At 53.3% G+C, this 19,802-nt stretch overlaps 1 protein-coding gene across 3 annotated transcripts in view; it reads right to left on the bottom strand.

Annotated features, from left to right (window-relative positions):
- Positions 1-19,802, bottom strand: part of Nup214 (nucleoporin 214) — a 73,578-nt gene that overhangs the window by 31,805 nt on the left and 21,971 nt on the right. For all 3 annotated transcript variants that reach the window (XR_002025469.1, XM_010627377.2, XM_033759056.1), the window contains 11 exons: positions 19,075-19,169; positions 18,424-18,510; positions 18,105-18,254; positions 16,918-17,076; positions 14,701-14,804; positions 12,430-12,612; positions 11,393-11,478; positions 11,228-11,311; positions 2,931-3,194; positions 2,226-2,387; positions 110-209 (listed from right to left, as the gene is read on the bottom strand). Coding sequence is in view for 2 of the 3 variants with exons in the window: in XM_010627377.2 (XP_010625679.1) it covers positions 110-209; positions 2,226-2,387; positions 2,931-3,194; positions 11,228-11,311; positions 11,393-11,478; positions 12,430-12,612; positions 14,701-14,804; positions 16,918-17,076; positions 18,105-18,254; positions 18,424-18,510; positions 19,075-19,169 (1,474 nt within the window). In the remaining variant the exon portion in view is untranslated. The remainder of the gene's footprint in view (positions 1-109; positions 210-2,225; positions 2,388-2,930; positions 3,195-11,227; positions 11,312-11,392; positions 11,479-12,429; positions 12,613-14,700; positions 14,805-16,917; positions 17,077-18,104; positions 18,255-18,423; positions 18,511-19,074; positions 19,170-19,802) is intronic.

The following is a 19,802-nucleotide window of genomic DNA, read 5'->3' as shown; positions in this document are numbered from 1 at the left end:
CAGGCCCCCCCGCACACCGCAAGGGGCCCCTGAAAGCCCAGCGGCAGACGCGGCAGGCCCCACAGGCAGACCCTCTCCGCGCAGGCGGACACCCGGCCCGCTCACGTACCCGATGGCTGCAGGAGGGGCTGCGGGGTTATTCTTCAACTCCTGCACGTTGACCACCGGAGGCACGCCCTTCAGGCTCGATTCGGCCAAGGTGCTGACAGCTATGGAAACAGAGAGCGAGAATTGTATCGATTCTGGGACCTACCTTACAGCCGCGCAGAAATGAATGGCCAGGACACGACCCGGAGCGGGCCGCAACCGCACCACGTGGAAAGTGGCAGCCCCTGGTTTGCGCCACCAACAGTCAGCGTGACGCTGTGCCGAGCCGAGGCACCTGCTGACTACCGTGCACCCCCGAGAGGGCAGCACAGGCCAGGCAACAAGCAGCCTCAGGCGCGGTCTTTCCAGCCACTCATCTGTCCCCGTGGCTCGGTCTGTGCCAGGTCCTGTGCGGTGCTGAGAACACCAAAGCTGTCTGCAGTGTTTCTCCTTCAGCGGAGCTCACAGCTTGGTGGGACAGACACTGGAGCAGAGGTGGGGACAGTGCTCTCTCCCAGCTCTGCTTCTCCCTGTGCCTCAGCATTTCAGACTGTGTTCCCAAGTCTCACGAATGCAGTGAGGAGCACTAAGTAAGCTTGCGCTGGGCGCTGCTAACTCTGCTGCGGCAAAGGTGAAAGCTGTGTCCCAGGCAGAGTGGCAGCTCTAGGGCAACTCTTACCCCTCTTCAGAGGCCACAAGAACACGCAGTCCCTTCCACTATGATAATGGAGATCAATCCAATCAGTTCCACTGAGATCAGAATATTCCTCAACCATAGCTTTCTAAATTTATAAATGATCACCTGGATGTGGGGCCTGATCCGGGGCACAGCGCCAAGACTCTGCTTGGACCACAGAAGAATGACATTCTCTGAAGGCTCAGAGGAACTGTTTGAAGTTGTCTTTCCCTTTCAGTATGCATTTCAGGTGCCTTGAAAGGATTTTAATATCTGAACACCTCTTAAAGATCTTTTAATCACTGTTTAACGGTAATTCCTTTTTGCCTAAATCAAGTCCTCATGTCTCCTCTTGAAGACACCTGGCCTAATCACCTTCTTGACGTGGTACTCACGGCTCGTGGGGCCACCCGTGGCTGTAGAGCTGTCCCGAATAGCCTGAGATGTGTTTGTGCATTCACAGCCCCTGTGCATCGATTGCCAGCAACCTAGCTAACTACTTCAGAAGCAGAGGGAAGCTGAGAACCCCTGGCCTGTAAAATTGATAACCAGTGATAACTGAAGCCCTGGAGGCCAACGACCCACATTATTAGATCCCAGCATGGAAAAACTGATATAGGGACGGGGATATCCCGTAGCTCAGCAGCACAGCACCTGCCTGGCAAATGTGAGGTCCTGAGTTCCATCCCTCCTACAAAAACAAAACAAAAACTTGCAGAGCCACAAAACACTGCCAAAACGTTTGTGCTTATATACAACATCAAGAAAAAGCTGTTCTGAAGCAGAAAGAGCACACAGTGTTGGAGTTTGGGTTTTGCTTCTTACTTTTTGGGCAGCTTTTTTTTTTTTTTTGGTTCTGGGGATCAAACTCAGGACCTTGTGCTTATGAGGCAGGTATGGTGCAGCTGGGCTAAATCCTGGGCTTTTTTGGGCAACTTTTTATTTGGTTTTTTTGAGACAGGGTCTCACTATGTAGTTGAGACTGATCTGGAACTCACCGTGTAGCCCAGGCTGGTCTCGAACTCACAGCGATCCTCCTGCCTCTGCCTCTGCCTCCTGAGTGCTGGGATAACAGGCGTGCACCACCACACCCTGCTCTTTTGGGTAACTTTTACTTCTAATTAATCTACACTACTGAAATGCAAACTGAGCACAAGTTCCTAGGATCGATGGGAACCTTAGACTATGAGATGTCTCTAATATTATTACATCATCTGGCTGAAAAGATTAATTTTAGGGCTCATAGCAAAGATCAGTGAAAAGTAGGGATTATCAACATGACCCCAGAACCAATGATTTCCCAGGTGACTAAAAGATGGCAGTTGTACCAGCTCCCCTTGAAAGGAAAACGTTCAGACCAGCGCCTGCCTTCTGGGGTGAGGGCCCCATGGCCTTCCCTCCTGAGGGGCGGCAAAGCCAGCCCGCATTTCCTGTCACCTGCAGCCGCGTGGCCAGCACTCACCTGGAGACTGATTGGCCATCTGCCGTCTCAGGGCTGCGGCCCCGGCTGCCTGCGGGGCGGCGATGGGGTGGGAGGGCCCGGGAGCACCGTGCTTCACCGTTTTTGTCACCAGCATTGTGCTGTCAGCCCCCTGAGGAATAACTTTGCCAGCAGGTGTAGACACTGAGGGAAAGGAAAGGTGAAGTGAGGAAAGAGGCCAGGGAAAGGAGCCCCGACAGTCCCAACAGTCAACTCCTCACGTCAGGCTGCAGGGAAGAGGCCGAAATGAAACATCCCTGAGCTTTAGACAGAAGCTTCCAGTAACCTGAGCTGCCCAGACAGCAGGCACGGCTCATGCGCCCATCGCTGCCAAGAGCCAAAGCACTGCGTCGTCACCTCCTCTCGCACTGAGGGGAGGTGGCCGGGACAGCAGTGAGAACCACCCGACCCCTCAGGAAATCGCTCGCCTGGTCCTCACGCACGCACTGAAGGACGGAGGTGCATGCACTCCGGTGAGGCTGCAGGAGCCCACACCGACGCTGTCGGAACCCCGCGGAGTCTCCTGCTCCCTGTGACCTACCCACTGCTCCTCTGAACCCCTCATTTCTGGAGGGAGCGGCAGCCATGTGCTGGGCCCTGACGGGTCCTCGGCTGAAGCGCAGGCACGCGGATTTCGCTGGCTGGGGGCCGTCAGGGGAAGACCTTCCCTCCCTGCTGCTGACTTACGCGGCGCTTCCACGGCGGAAGGCGAAGAGCCGTGGATCAGGTGGGATTTGGCAAAAGGCAGCGCCTGGGGCAGGAGGCCCGGCTGGACAGAGGGTGTGCGGGCCACGGGTGCGTGGCGCGGCACCTGGGCCACCGCCTCGTCATCTCTGCAGGACGCCCGCACCTCTTCGCCCTCCAGGGACTGGGAGATGGACGACGTGGAGCTGGCTTCGTCCAAGTCCTCGTAGTATCTCTGCGACAGGAAGGCCGACCGGGACAGGCTGGCTGCAAGGCCCAACAAAGCACCGTTAGAGGACTCAGCGCGGCCCTGCGCGCGGGCTGCACTGTCGCCGACACCCACTCGGCGGGCCAGCTAACCACCGGGCTCACGTGGGGGCCGCTTCACCAACCGAGCTGCGTAAGACAGGGCAGCCCAGCCGCAAGAGCGTGAGAGACGGAACTAACGTGGTGGAAAAGCAAGAGCTGGAGACCTCGCCAGAAGCTCCCAGCAGCAGGAAAACTGTCCGTCAGAAAAGGCAACACCGAGACCAGCGCAGGGGAACAGTCGCAGTGTCTGTCGCTCACTGACAACAGCCTTCGAGGCAGACCTGAGCCAGCTGACGACAGAATGGCCTCGGGGTAAGTGTGAAAAATACTGGACGGGGCCGGGGTTTAGATCAGTGGTGCTGCCACCTGCTGAGTTCCATCCCCAGTGCCAAACAAAGAAACAGACAAAACTTCTGGATAAACCTGACGAATCTTCTGGATCTGGCTGTTGGAGTCACTTACATACAGCCGCACACACACACACCACGCCTGGCTTTACATTATGAAGTAAGGCTTCACCATATACTTTCTGCCATGAATTTCAGAGTGTATGTTACTGCCTGCCTACTGGAAAAAAACAAAACCCAAAGACCATGTCTAGGCCTTCTCCCTTCGCGAGTTTTCTGAAGCACACAGACTGGCCTGTCTGTGCCGCCACCGTCACTCTGGGAGTCTCAGACCACACTGTAAGTGCACCTCCCGGGGACCCCACTACGCGCCAGGCCGCGCCGCCCTGTTTGGAAGCCTCCAGCGTCCGCAGCCACTGAGATGTACAGTAATTAGAGGTAAGTAAGTAACAGTTTCTATCCCTTGGTGGCACTAGCCACATTTCACCTGGTCAGTGGCCGCGTGGGCGGCACGGACACGAAGCACTTAGGTACTGTGTGGAATCTTCTACTGGAGGGTATGTGCTGAAGGACCCCGAGGCACGCAAGGGTGCGGCAGGGCCACTGAAACCCCATCCACGCCACGGGCAGCAGCGGGACTGCAGGCGAGGCCTCCTGAGGGCCTGCTAGGCTCCTCCGCTAAGCTAGAAGCTGCGGTTACCTGAACTCACAGCTCTTGCCGACACAGGCTAAGCACCTCGCTCAAAGGCACCATGTCGGTGAGCGGCAGGCCTGACGTCTCAGACCTGAGCTTCACCCTGCTGCAGAGGACTTCAGGCTATCAGGCAATGACCTCCGCCCCTGGTGCCACACATGGTCACGTGAGGCGGCGACAGAGATTCTGTGGAAACAATTCAGGCTGCTAACCAGTGACCTTAAAATAGGGAGGCTGTCACAGATGACCCAGCGGGCCTCAGGAAGTCTCAGGAGCTGTTCAGGGGCAGAAAGAGCAGCAGAGGACGGCGGAGCACTGGGAAACAGACCGAGGCGCGAGGAAGGCATCTGGGGGAGAGGAGCACCCCGTCCTGAGCCGCAGGGCTCTGTGCTCCACTGACGCCCCCTCGAGCGTGAGTGGCATCTTCCCCAGACCAGGTGGGGGCGCAGCCCATCCAGCCCACTCGCCCCGTCTGCACTTCCGCCCAAGAGCCACGGGACACAGATGCTGCCTGGGGGCAGTGACCGGACAGTGTGCCAGAGCGCCCAGCGGAAATGCTGGCGGACCCTGCGCTCCCCGGGGCCGTGGTGCCTACCACTGTTTTTCTAAAACCGGTGCTCCCGAGCTGGAGAAGGCTGTCGTCCACAGCTGGTGGGAAGAAACAGCGGCTTCTCCGTAGCTCCTGTGATCTGCTCCATACAGGGGTTCGCTCTGCCTGCTAAGCCTCTCAGCCCCTCCGGGCGCAGGAAACCTGCTGGTGGGGACAGTCCACCGCCAGCAGAGGGGGTTGCGCCCTGCTCTGACCGAGGAGGCAGCCACTTCCGGCACTGCAGGGAGCCCACTCCTCTGGAGCATCTGTTGGCCCAGGACAGGCAGAGTGCCACCCAGGGCTTGAGGCAGAGCGGAAAGATGCACCCGAGTGACCGGGCCTTCTGAGGTCAGGGTGCGGACACTGCTAGTCACCTGTACGGGACACTGCACTGGACACGCCACGCAGTGCTGGCCGGCCACACCTGTTACCTCAGCCCTTGGTAGGCTGAAGCAGGAGGACCTCTCTGACTTTGTGGCCAGCCTAAAATACACATGAAACACTATCTCAAAAAACCAAAACAAATGGAACGCCCAAAACTAAGCAGTGCAGTGAGGTCACAAAAAGAAATCAAAAGATTGGGAGGACAAAAACAAAAGGGTCGGAATCAATGGACAACGTAACTACTTCTATAGCAACAAGTGTAAGGAAGAGCTATACAGACTTCACTACATGTTACTACTATGACATTTTTTGTTTGTTTGTTTTTTGAGACAGGGTCTCATATGTAGTTGAGACTGACCTGAAACTCACTATGCAGCTCAGGCTGGTCTCGAACTCACAGGGATCCTCCTGCCTCAACCTCCCAAGTGCTGGGATTACAGGTGTGTGCCACCATGCCCGGCTATTATGACAGTTTTACAAGGCTGCCGGCCAAAGTCAATACGCGAAAATAAAACGTACTTCTATAACCTGTATCCAACACAAAATTGTATGGCCAAAAATATCCATCTTTAAAAGAAGGTAAAAAGTAGCATTCTTAGAATAAGTCTACCAGAGGATGCATGGGTCTTCCACACAGAACATTAAGGGAAGGCCGGGGCGGTGGCACACAACTGTAACCTCAGACCTCAGGAGGCTGAGACAGCAGGATTCCCATGAGTTCAAGGCCAGCCAATCCCTGGCCTGAACTGCGCAACTTTCTGTGACAACAACGGTGCCTTCCATGCCAGAGCTGTCACTGCAGTGGCCCCTGCTATGCACGTGTGATTCATTCCTCAGCACTTGAGCGTGGCTACTGCGACCACAGAACCAAGCCTGCATTTAAATCCAATGCAATCCAAGGACGGTACTGTATTGGTCAGCACAGCTCTAGGATCCAGAGAGAGCCTTACTGTGTCTCACTTTAGCACCAGTATGAAAACTGTGCTGTTCAGTTGGTGTGGCATGGTGGGGGTCCTGGGGACTGACCCTGCATGCTAGGTCAGCACTCCAGCCCCTGGGTGACACTGACACAGGCCTCTCTAAGCTGGACAAGCTGGCCTCGAACTCTCGACCTTCCTGCTTCGGCCTGTGGCATAGCTGAAACTGCAGGTGTACGGCACCACGCCCAGCTGCGGCCATGCCTAGGTCAGTCTGTGTACAAGATCAGCAGCCACACACAGGCACAGGTGCCTCATCTGCAGCACAGGTGGCCGGGCTGGGTGGGGAGAAAAGGCTTCTCAAAAACAGTGCTGGCTGGGCGTGGTGGTGCACGCCTGTCATCCCAGCACTGGGGAGGCTGAGGCAGGAGGATCGCTGTGAATTCGAGACCAGCCTGGGCTACATAGTGAGTTCTAGGTCAGTCTCAACTACACAGTGAGATCCTGTCTCAAAAAAATGAAAACAAACAAACAAAAAATGACAGTGCTGGACAAGGATGACACGGGAGCCACACTCTACCTCAGACACAAAACTCAACTCCAGACGCAGAACCGCAATGTGACATTCACATAACAATAAAAAGGAAAGAGCTACTAAAACAAGTTACAGTCCTCTGTGAACCAAAAGAGAAGTGTGATTCCATATGCACAGGGTTTCTACAGAAGGCGGAGGGAGAACACGGACCAGAGGGTGCTGCGGCATATGATGAGAGGACCGGGAACAACCCAGGGGAAAGTCTCGGAGGGGCAAAGTGGATTTTACATGCAAGTGATGGCTCAGGAGTCCTTGTAGAAGAGCAGTTCCAGCTAGGGAGTTCGGCAAGGCAAACGTTCTCGTCCCCAGGATAACAGTCTCACTCCCCAGACAGCGATTCTTAAACAGAACACGAGTGCTAACTGTCAAAGAGGGGACTAACAAATCTGTACCAAAGAACATCTGTCCTCCAAAACACAAAAACAAGAGCGTCACACCAACCCCACCGAGGTCTGGCACTGGAACGAACACAAACTTGCAAACCAGAAAGACCACCCCTGGACAGGGGAGCTTGACCTAGGTGCGTCCCAGAAGACAGCCAGACAATAAACCTACCACACGAAGGGTTCGCCACAACGGACGAAGAGAGCAGACGACCAGATCGAGGCTGGCAGAAATGTGGGCTATCGGACTGCGCACACCGGCGGTCTGACCACCTCAGACCTGGTGCAGCTACAGCCGGGCCTAGGGCCAGGGTGCGGGCACGAGCCAGCAGTGCCTCTCCCAGCCATGGCCTCCAAGAGACCTGCACCAGGCAGTCAGGACACGCCCCGCACACAGCCTGACCTGAACAGTGCGTGCACCGCGGGAGAATGGGGACCGTGGGCGTGCCCTTCACACGGCGGGATGCCGGAGTCACAGACAGAAGAGGAACTGCCGAGGGACACGGGAGACCGCCAGGGATGCAGGAAGGGACTTCTGCAGCAGGCAAAGACAGAAATGGGCAAACCAAACAGGCATGCAGAAGCACGTGTCAGCAGTAAAACTGAAGCGAAACAGGAGAAAAAGAACAAGAGAAGGCATCGTACGCAATGGAGACTCCAGCACCGGGACCTAGGTATTTTTTTAAAGTCAACATGGAGGCCACAAATGGGACAGCAGGCAAAATCTGAGTTTGGATCATATTAGATCCGGTATTCCATCCATGTCAAATTTCCCCAACCTGCTAAATGTATTATGGTTTTGTAAGAGAATGGCCTTGTCTCAGAGGATGCTGGCTGACATATTTAGGAGTAAAGGCTCTTGTCTAAAACCTACTCTGAAATACTTGAGCAAAAACACTAAGAGCTGGCATGGCAGTGCACACTTATAATCCTATCACTCCAGGAGGCTGAGGCAGGACGATTGCAAATTATAGCCCAGCCCAGGCAACTGAAGTCTGAAAATAAACAAGGGCTGGAGATGTTAACTCCACGCAAAGGCCCTGGTTTAAAGCCCAACACCTAAGTAAAAAAATTAATAGTAATGATACTGATGACAATGCACAGGGGGAGGGAAGGAAATGCCCAGGGCAAACATGAAAGGGTAAATAGAGAAGCTCCTGCCTGGGCTGATGAGCAGCAGACCCGTGAGGACGAAGAAACCGCGGTCAGAAGCACACTCCACACACAGCTGGACATGCAGCTCTTACATTAGCCTGCAGCTGGGGACGTCCTCTAACTCAGGCCGCAGGTGACAGCATGCCGGCTGTCCCACGGCATTTATGGGATGCTGCACCAACCACCCCCAAGGCAAAGCCAAAGACTGCAGTCGAAGCAGCATGAGGCCCGGGACTCTTGTGCAGGCAACGGCTAAGCAGTGCTCACTGTGCTCCTTCAATTTTTTCAAAACAATAAATTAAAAAATAACCAGCTGGGCGTGGTGACGCACACCTGTCATCCTAGCACTCAGGACGCTGAGGCAGGAGGATCTCCAGGAGTTTGAAGTCAGCCGGGGCTACACAGCGATACCCTATCTCAGAAAATAGACCAACAAAAAAAGCTGGCACGTTGTTTCTGAACCTGCTGCAGGTTACACAGGCACGTTTTGGGTTTGTGTACTTTTCTGGGTTCTACCTCACATTTTGAAAAATAAAAAATGTGTGCGTGCTGAGTCAGCCTTCCTAAGATGCAGCACACCTTGGAGGACAGCACACTTCCTGCTCACGCCACAAGTACCTCTGTGGGAGGTGTGCGTGGTCAGGTCGTGGGCAGCAAGGAGCAGAGGGAGCCCGGTGTCACCCCAGGGGTCCCCGCGCAGTGTGAAGGGGGTCGTGGCTCAGGTTTGTGAGCAGGGTGCTCTGAGAAGAACCTCAGCAGCCAGCGGAGCACTGAGCACCAGTGCAGCCGAGGAAGGTACGGGGCAGGCAGGATGAGGGCTCCCGATGCCCACCTTCCCACCCCGACCCGGAGTGCACAGCTCGTACGTACATCAAGCACTTCCAGGCCGCTGGCTGCCTCTACTTCTAGAACTGTTCCTGTCCCGCAAGACGGCCAACAGCCCGCCCCAGGGAGCATCACCTCCTCTCGGAGCATGGCCTGCGGACGGGGTTGGGTGAGATCCCCAGTGACCAGTGCACCCTGTGACCGCCCGCCTGGGGCCAGCTCCGGATGGCGGACGGACGTCTCAATCTGTGCGTCCATCCAGACACACTGCTTCCTCTCGGAATGAGTGCAGAAACGGCTCCGGAAGCCCCGATTTAAACTTGGGAATATATATACCGACGAGTGGGAAGCCTGGACCAAGAAACTCTATTGCTACCCAGCCCCATAGGTTTTGTTTCTAATCATCAAATTCTGCATGTAATCATAATTACACCAAGTAATCTTTCATTCTTAGGCTTCATAAATTTTTTTCTCCATCTTTGGGCCTCTAAGAGAAAAAAAATGAAATTCAATTTCTAGTTTTTTTGTCTGAGAAAAAGTCTTGCTGTTTCGAATTTTCAGAGGAGCCACACGACAGTCTTTCACAGAGGCCGTACCCATTTGTATTGACAGTGCGCAGGTTCTCGTTCCTTCAGATCTGCACCAATCTTAACTTTCCGTATTTTTAAAACAGGGGCTCATCAGGCCGGGCGTGGTGGCCACGCCTGTCATCCCAGCACTCGGGAGACAGAAGCAGGAGGATCGCTGCGAGTTCGAGACCAGCCTGGGTTACACAGTGAGTTCCAGGTCAGTCTCAACTACATAGGGAGACCCTGCCTCAAAAAAAAAAAAAAAAAAGAGGGCTCATAAATTTTTAATTTAGGTTAAAAACTGAGCACAAAATTGTAAATGTTTTTATAATTCCCAGGTCATTTTCAAAAAATCAGATTTATATTTGCAAAGGAAAAAAGGGAGTAAACGAAAATGTCACAGTTGAGGCGCCAAAGATAAAAAGTAATTTTTACTGTTCTTCATGGTTTTCCATAATTTTCCTCAATTAGCTACCAAGAAAACATGCTAAGATAAGAAAAAGTTAAAAATTCACTTTTCTATGACCATTACTCGCCTAATTTAGCACTAAAAGATTACAGGAAAAAAGAAATTGTGACACAATAATCAAATTGCAGCTATTTTAATGGATTTTACCAAAAGGCATGTGCTGCTGGTATAAAAAGAAAATGAACGCAGAATTTCAATGAAAAATGCAAGTGTGGGCACTAAAGTAAAGCAGGTTATAGCAAATGCTTTAAAAAAAACAAGGCAATTATCTAGATAATTTAATGGCAACATTTAAAAAATTATATGGTTTCTTTTCAGCAAAATGTTTTTGTCAGTTTGGCAGTCCTAAGGATGAACCTGGGGCGCTCTACCACTAAGCTACACCCAGTGCCTTTATTTTTAAATTTAAGACAGGGTCTCTAATTTAAACTGCCCAGGCGGGACTCGAACCTTCTATTCTACTGTCTTAGCCTTCCAACGTGCTAGGATTACAAGTGCATGGGCCACCAGGCTCAGCTTCCTTGCAGTAAAATATTTTTATTTTTTTTATGGTACTGGAACTTGAATTCAGGACCTTGCACTTGCAAGGCAGGTGTGGTGCCACTGAGCCAAATCCCTGGCCCTCCTGTAAAATAGTTTTAATCATCACTGCTGAGCAGTGGCTTTTCCTCCCCCTCATCCTTTTTTGAGGTTAAAAGTAGGAAATTCATTGAAACAGAGACTGATCCTGAGAAGGAGGATCCCGGAAAGTGGACTGCCTTTTTTCTTAAGCAAAGAGGCCTTTTCCCTCAATGAGGTGTTAATGCAAAACCGGATGTTACAAGGCCAGGACCTGGCTCAGCAGGGCCTCTGGGGCACTGTGAACGGCTTTGGGACTGCAGACACACAGCGCAGAAACCAGGTGACCCTGAGCTGCCTCACCCGGTGTACACAAGCGGCTGTTTATTCCCATTTTCAGACCGACAGCAGACTCGTGGGATATTTTACTGACGGCGTGTTGAGGAATAAGAACAAGCACGCACACCTGCCTGATGTACGCTGACGGGTTGGGCCGGTCCCTTTACCTGGAGCCGTGGATCTCACCGGTGGCGTCTTCCTCTTGGCCAGGAAGTTTCTCAGCTGTGTCTGTTTCACAGGCGACAGTTTACCTGCAAGAACCGGCACAGCTTTTCAGATGCCAGCAGCCGGAAGAGGGCAGCAGAGCAGAAAGGGCAGGAAGGGTACATTACCTGGCGCTCTGGGCAAGGGCTTGGTGTGAGAGTCGATGGTGGTTTTTAACAAAGCGTCGCTCAGGGTTTCCAGGTCGTTGTCAAAGCTGAATGGGGACAGTGACACACAAATCAGCCAGGGCTGGGGAGCTGAGGCTCCGTGGGGCCCACGGCCTCCTATACACAGACGCAAGAGACCAGCACTTTGCAACACAAGCACGCCAGTGGATCAAGGGGTGTCATCAATCCAGGGGACAGCAGCACTGTGTCCCACCCAAGGAAAAAAGCTCCGCAGTGCCTCAGCCTGGCAGAGGCAGCAGCTCGCAGACAGCGCCCCCGCTCGTCTCAGTGACTTCCAGGCGAGCCTTCTCAGTGCAAGGTGCAGTCTCCACTCAAGTGGTCCGTGGAAACCCATCAGTTAATTTTCAGGAAGCCAACACTATGGCTCTAGCATCTCCTCAAACCTACTGAATACCTGTTTCTTTCCTTTTCTTCTTCCTTCTGGTACTGGGGCTTGAACCCAGGGATGTTCTACCATTGAGACACACCTTGGCCCCTTTCCTATTTTTTTACAGTTCTCACTACGCTGCCCAGGCTGGCCTTGAACTCCTGCCTCAGCCTCCTGAGTATCTTTTCTTTTCTTTTTTTTTTTTCAGTTTTTGGAGACAGGATCTCTACACATAGCCCAGGCTGGCCTCGAACTCTGTGATCCTCCTGCCTCTGCCCCCAAGTGCTGGGATGACAACATCTTTTCCTCTTAATTTCTGTTTCTCTCTCTTTTCTCTCTGTGCCCCAGGCCTCATGAGTACCAGACACATGCTCTATAATGATCCACACCCTGACCCATGAGCACCTGCCTCATTCTCCAACACCCCGCAAAGGCAGGTGCATCCTCTCCACTCATCGGGCAAGGGAGCAAGGATCACAGAAGTCGGGGACCTGCCCTGGACCACAGAGATTGCTAGAGCAGAGTCACCTTCCAAGCCACATCGGGACCGCCTGCCCTAAGGATGCCCACCCCTCCCCGAGTACGAAGGGCGCTCAGCTCCCATGCACACCCCGGAGTGCTGGTCTGGGCCGGCGTGGCCAGGGGCAGGCTCCACTGGAACGTCTGGTTGTAGAGGCGCAGCTGCTGCAGACTGTCCACCAGGTGATTCAGCCGCTTCCTCTGCTGGTTGATGATCTCCCGGTGGTTGGCCAGGGTGTTAAACAGCGTCTCTCGCTCTGGCACAAGCAGGCGCCTGTGGGCAGCCACGGGAAAAATGAAATATGAATGGTTCCGCACCCAATGAGCCTACAACTGTGACAATGAAAATGGTAAGATGGTGCTCTGCTGACAGACGGGAAGTTACGAGAAAGTAAAAGGGGGCTGAAGGCCTAGGGAGGCTAAGCTGGGGCACAGGAGAGCTCACACTAGCCACAGCCTCAGGGCGGAGGTGGGGATCCAGCCCGGGGCCCAGCCGCTCAGGAGTGCTCGAAGAGTATACTTTGCTCCTTCCAAGTTATGGGGGTGGCAAGGAGAACAGAAGACTCCCTGGTGGGCGAGGGGAGCTGCTTATTTCTTCACACTGCTGTCAAGAAGCAGCGACTAGAGCTGGGGTCAGGGAGGTCCCTACCCCAAAGGCCTGGTCAGGGACAGGCAGACAGGAGCTGCTGCAAACAGGCGAGGCTGGTCTGTGGGTGGACAGCGAGGTCCAGTCATTTCTGCTTTCATGCTAAATCCTTAGGAATATTTAGAAAGGCTTTTCTAGCAACTTGAGGAAAAATACAAAGACAAACAGAAGGAACGGAGTCGAGAGACAGCTGAGTGAACACCTCCGGGAACAGGGGAGAACAGCACAAGTTCTTACAGACACAAGATTTCAGCAGGTACCAGGGAAGATTGAGAGACAGGTCGAGAACAGAGGCCTGCTACTGAAATAGAAAACTGGAGCACGTGAGAATCCGAACCCGCAAAAGCAATCTTCAGGAGGCATGGTGAGTAGGAAGCCTGCGGAGCCGCAACAGGGAAACCAAGCCCGGCTTCTCGGTGAGTCTCATGCACTTTTTAAGAAGCCCACTTCTTAATGAGCAAAGAGAAACACGAGCGGCAGCAGAGGAACACACGGAGCAGGGTCATGGCTGGGAGGGCGCTTGGCCATCGCTAAGGGGGCACAGTACCCAGGCCCCAGAAATCCGCCTGGCCAGTGAGCAGAGCTCCGCGCCCTCCACGTCCGCACCGGCACACAGGGGCTGGGGCTTTTCCACCTCCCCTTCCCTGCTTCCTGCACTAGCTGTGAGTGGGCTCCAGGCTGCCAGCACTGCGACAGGCAAACAGGCTGGCTTCGGGTGGTCCCCAGTGAGGGCGGGTGCTGCAAAGGCGAGCATTTTCAGGTCCTCCAGTTTCTCAAGTTCCTTTTGGGAACTTCCTGCCCTCAGCGTAGCTCCTATTCCTCCCAGAAAACACGTAAAACCAAGCACCCAGGGCTGGGAGATGAGGCTCCCAGGTTCTTATTTCTCTGCTGTCGCTCCTCATGAATGTTTCATTATCTACACAGATGTTTTCTCAAAGAGACAACTCAGAATATACAGGAAAGTACAGAGGAGAAATCTCTCCTGAGCCCAGCTGCAGACGTAACTGTGAATGGACTGAGATTACCTTCCATCTGCCCTCAGGTTGGCACCTCCCTACAGTCACTCAAAACGCTTGTTTATCTTACCTCACCGACCTTATGTTTTACTATCGAGTCAGACATGCATCGTGTACACCATAAAACACACCGTGTGCGATTTCTATGAGCACTTCCCTCAACGCTTATATGGTATTCTGTAGTAAGAACAAAAAAGGTGACCCCATTATCAGAGCGTGTCTCAGTTTTGAGTAATGAGGCTGAATCCGAGTTTCACACCATTATAAATTGTGCTGCAATATAAATTCTCTCCTGTAAATTACTGTGAACATCATATGTTACTTCTGTAACAAAATTTTTACCAATAAAACGAGTTATGTCAAAAGAATGGACTTTCCAAGGTCTGCACACAGGCCCTTGTTATGGTGTCTCCCGAAGGCGCCGGTGGGCGGGAGAGGTGCTCAGAAGAGGGGGCCTTGGGGTGCGGCCCGCCCCGTCCTTGCCCCGTTTCCCTGCTTCTCCGCACCAGCCATGAGCTGTTTCTCCTCTGCGGTGCCCCCTGCCTTGGACCCTGCCGACTGTGGACTGAAGGCCACATAACCCTTCCTCCCTCCTCACAGCTGTGGGCGCCGGCACTGCGTCTCAGGGAGAGCGAAGGAAGATGCGCCCACAGCACGAGTGTAAAAAGCAGCGGACGGCAGGGGGTGAGATCTCGCTCACTTTTGTTTTTTCTTTTGCTCCAGATGCCGATCCCACTCCAAGTCCAGGACGTCATTCACGTCCTGGACAGCAAACTTCACGTACTGATGGAGGCGCCGAATTTCCTGCGTGAAAAAAATTAAAAGACAAATGACTTGTTTTTCTAGTAGCTTGGGGGGACGATGTCTCAAAAATAGTCAAAATAATTTAAGTATTTCTATATTGGGAACTATAATGAACAAGAAAACCCTAACAGGTTTAATATATCCATCAAAACCTTGCAATTAGAATGAGGAACAGAAAACCAGCTTCTGTAGCAGGGACAGGGGTGGCACAAAGGAAGGGGAAGAGCGCAGTGCCCGTGGGGCCCTGGGGACAAGTGCTCTCCACCCTGCTCGGCTCCTGCACTGGCCTCTCTGCGAGGTCTGGGAGTTTTCCGCCCGACTCCACTACAGACAGTACACCCATTTAGTTTTGCTCTCTCACACATGAAATTAACTGTAATACACATGAAATTATCCTACAAAGCAGTGCTGAAAATAATCCTGAGCCTGTCTATTCATAGCATGGAACACAAAAGTCATCTCGTCAGTGGAGAAGGATTCACTTGTCAAAAACAAATGTCAGCACCAGGAAAATTAATTTACCTTCATTAAATCCCCATTTAACCTACTCTAGGCCTGCACTAGCTTGGGCCACCGTTCAATTTCATAGCTATGCCACTTGGCTCTTGAAAATTAAAAATCAAGGTGAAGCACCAAGTTTTCCGATGGAGACCAATGCCAGATCCTGGGAAAAGCTCTTTACATGTGGGCAAAGACTTGATTATGCTGAAATGTATTTTCAAAATTATTCCTGGAGAAAGGCATATGCCCCAAATGAAAAATAGAAAATGCCATTTAAAAAGAGCCAAGTTAACTCAAAGAACGCAGCAGGAATCTTAGCAGTAAACGGAACTTCAGCTCAATAATCGACGACCACAGAGGGCTCTGTCCCTTGACCCTTCCAATGTGGCTGTCCCTGTGCTGGCAACACCAGCGCTTCTCCTACACGGCCTCCCACGGCCTCCCACAGCCACCGACCAGCACAGACCAACTCTGCGCCTGAGCTCAATGCAAACCCTTCTTTTCTTGGCTTAGCTGTGTGTCCCCAAGTCCCACAGCGATACATCCACATTAGGTCTCTACGTCCGTCCCTGCTGTGCTCGCTCAGCTGTTGGGACTGGGCGCTGCAGCAGAGTGGCCCTGGGTCAGCTGCCCAGATCAAGAGCCAAGGATTTAAGTGAGGAGGTCCGGGCAGTTTCAGCACCTTGGTTTCCTCGTCTGTGCTCCATACACGGTGAGCACTAGATTAGCGTCACCTACTATTTTCTACTCGGCTCCGTGATGAAAGACACTCACTCACTCCCTTGGGAAGCAGGCCTGCGAGGAAGCACTGTGCTTGCCTTGGTCTGGGAGCAGAGCCCTGGGGAAAAGGCCTGCAGGGAGCACCGAAGAGGTGCAGAGCGGGGCCGGGGGTCCGATGAGCGCATAGAGGCCAGAAGCAGGCCCACGGGAACAGAGGCCCCCTTCCAGGAGGGCTCGCGTCTCCGGGCGTTCACAAGAGCGGGGGAGCAGGAGGAAATGTCCTCCCCGAGAGCTGCATCCCAGCTGAGGAAGTCCAGCGCTGCCTGAGCTGGGGAAAAGGGGCCTCGAACCTCAGTGACTGGGTGAGCAGCAAGACCAAGGCAGACGCCAGGCAGCTGAAGAAATGAATTAACCACTGGCAAGAAAGCATCTGAACTCAACTTCGGCACACAAGAACGAGCCTGGCAGGTGAGACGCAGGTTCAGGTTCCGGCCTCACTGACTGGCCAACACCGGAGGCTCCACTCCTCTTTGTACAGGGGTCAGTAACTACCCTCGCGGGGCGGCTGGTCGTGAAGACTAGAAATAATGCGCAAAAACACCGAGCAGATGAGCTGGTGTTCAAGAAATAGGTGCCACTTTAATTTTGTGATTTGATTGAAAAATATCTGCTCCAACAGTGTTCTCTATGATGCTTAAGGTTTAATTAGGAATTTTACTTAAAAATCCTTAAGGGTGAAAGTGCTATTTTCTCAGCCACACGTAAGCAGTACAGTGTGTTATCGTCGGACATCAACAACGTGATGAAGGACCACGGGCCAAACGCAAGCTACAAGAAGCCAGTGGCCGCCTGGGTCGCTGAAAATCTGCCTAGGACAGAGAGCTTTTCCCACCTGGAGCTGAGCTTCACTCCTGGGGTCCAGCGGCCTCTTGTAGAGCAGGTGGAGATACCCGGAGTCGTGGTTTCTCCCGTCCTGCTCCCTGGCTTCTTCCACACCAGCAAAGCCCTCGAGCAGGAATGTCTTCAGGGTGCTTATGTCTCCGTGCAGAGACTAGAAAAGGAGCAGGGATGGACTGAGACAACACTCGCTGCATGTGCAAGAAATAACACCCGTGTGCTGGTCATGGAAGGTGGAGATCAAACACGGAACACGAGGAGCACCTTACTCAGGTACCCGTTCAGTTTCACATTTACCTCGGGAAACCATTTTACTGCTTGGGAAAAAAGACACTAGTGCTGTTTCTGTGTGTGTGTGTGTGTGTGTGTGTGTGTGTGTGTGTGTGTGAGTGTGTGTGTCTTAAAATGACTTTTTGTCCTAATGAATAAAATACGTGCTCGGATGACGGCAAGCGCAAAGCAGGAAGGGTACTGCGGACAACCTGGAACTTCTTTCCCCGCACACCACCAGGACCAGAACGCCGGAGACAGCATGGCGGGACCCCGGCACTGGCACTCACTGAACGGGAATGCGCAAAAATGAGTTCGCCCTGTCAGCCCCGACCCCCTGCTGTGCGAGCGAGGGGAACAGTGCGCACCACACAGGAAGGGCGAGGGCTCGGTGAGATGACCCAGGCAGAGTGCTTGGCACAGTGGCTGCACAGGAAGGGGTGACGACAGGAAGAGCCCCGAGCCTGAGGACACTGACGACCGACGCTGCACATCTTTAGTGTACGTGCTCTAAGATACTCTGCTCCTTTGAACCCAACAGTACAAAAGGGAGCAGCATTTCCACCACACCTACGTTAACTACCATGATAAACTTTTATGGAGCGCTGAGAATATGTCTAAGAGAAAACTGAAACACAGAGCAGCTGGGTTAACTTGCCTGGTCTCACAGATGTTCAAAACACTACAACCTGCCGCACAAACACATGAGGTCCTGCAGGTAGGATGTAAATTCAGGCTATGCCAGGTAAACCACACAACACACAAACAGCAATGCCAGCGGTCCTGGAGGAGCCGAAGCCCACCGTGGAGGGGTGAGGCAAGCGGACTCCCCGAGCCCCACCCTGCTCAGGCTCAGGCTCAGGCTCAGGCCCAGGCCCAGGCCCAGGCCCAGGCCCAGCCCCGCGCACGCACCTCTGTGGTCTCTTTAATCTCCAGAAGGAAGGAGTGCAGGTCGGCCGACTCTGTCCGCAGCACCTGCATCTCCTCCGGGGTGCCCACCTGGAAGCAGGCTTTGGAAGTGCGGGCTTTCAGCTCCTCCAGCTCCTTTTGGAAGTGTGCGATCTGCAGAGGCCACAATGGGAAGAGCCCCGCCTGAGTGGCACAGCGATGACAGCGATGCCCCTGCGCTGACTCACGGGCCGGGCACCACCAGGCGTGGCGGTTACACAGGTGGCCGCACGCAGGGCTGCTCAGGTCTCGTGGGCAGAGCAAGCCTCGGCAACAGACTTACCTCTTCTCCGATCCCCGCCATCACAGGGTCTGAGTCTTTCCACTGAGGCCCCTGTTTTTCTGAGACAGGAGGCTGAAGTGACTTTGGCTGAAACGGAAGGCAAAAGGTTTAAAAACGCTACAAGGTGCGGCATGAGGAAGCCATGGCATCGAGACTGGCACAAGAATGGAGGGTCCCTTGTGTAGAGTCCCCGTCACTGGGGCTCATGAGCCAGGTTCAGTGGGTGGAGAAGCAGGGAGCAGGGCAAGTGGGGTCCCTCTCATGGGCATCACCTTCTGCTACACAAGACGGACAAGAGGAAGCAACCACGTTGGTAAGAGAAACTGGTAAAGTAGCAGGAAACAGCAAGGATGGGGTGCAGGTAGGGGAGAGCCGAGAAAGTCCGCCCTAAAGCTGCCGCCAGGAGACCCGGACACAGAGGTCTGGGGGGTGCTTCATGCGGCCTCAATCAAGTCTGGCGGGCAACATTACAGTACAAGTTATATTTATGAGTACACAGTAGACCGAAGTCACATATTCTGGTATTTCCTCTCCGAGTCCTAATGACTATGTCCAAGATCTGAAGTCCAAAACATGAAAACTGATCTCATTAACATGCACACTTGAGGCGAGACAAAACATACACAGCACTGTAAGCCAAGCTGAACACACCTGCGGAGAGCTGGCCTTCGTCACTGGCGGGGTGACCCGGGGCGACTTCTGCACCATGGCGGGCACGGGGCTCGGGCTGCTCTGCGCAGATCGCACTGTCGGCACAAGACACCAGTCAGACAGGCGGGGTGCCCCCGGCTCTCCCTTCACCGCTCCCTGCCCCATCTAAGGAAGTAACTGGTGGCCCTGCTTTTACGACCTGTTACAGCCCGAGTACCACAGGGTGCCAACCGCTCCTGCTCTGGGATGGGAAGATGCACGCTGTGACCAGGGATGTACAACAGGCCCTCGTGAGTGACACACAAGCTCCGCCATGGACCACCCAACCCCCAGCTGGGAAAGAAACACGCTATAAGTCATGGGAACTGGAGCAGTCGGCTGGGGCAGTGCATTCTTATAACGCCAGCTGCACACCATGTGAGAGAGACAAGAGGATCACAAGTTCAAGCCCAGGCTGGGCAATTTAATAAGACCATCTCAAAGTAAAACAAAGGGCCGGAATGTAACACAGTGGTTCTGCCACATGCCTCACACGTGCAGGGTCCTGAATTTGATCCCTGGTACCAAAAACTAAATAAATAAGTAAAATGAAATAGCCAGGTGTGGTGATGCATGCTTGTAATCCCATCACTCTGCAGGGCTGAGGCAGGAGGATCACAAGTTCAAGCACGGACCGGGCAACTTTGTGGAACCTTTTTTCAAAAAAAAAAAAAAAAAAAAAAAAAAAA

This window comes from Fukomys damarensis, unplaced genomic scaffold, assembly GCF_012274545.1.
Source record: "Fukomys damarensis isolate Sample0158 unplaced genomic scaffold, DMR_v1.0_HiC HiC_scaffold_36, whole genome shotgun sequence".
Taxonomy (NCBI): domain Eukaryota; kingdom Metazoa; phylum Chordata; class Mammalia; order Rodentia; family Bathyergidae; genus Fukomys; species Fukomys damarensis.
The sequence above is the reverse complement of the archived record's forward strand: the minus strand, read 5'-3'. Positions and strand labels throughout refer to the sequence as shown.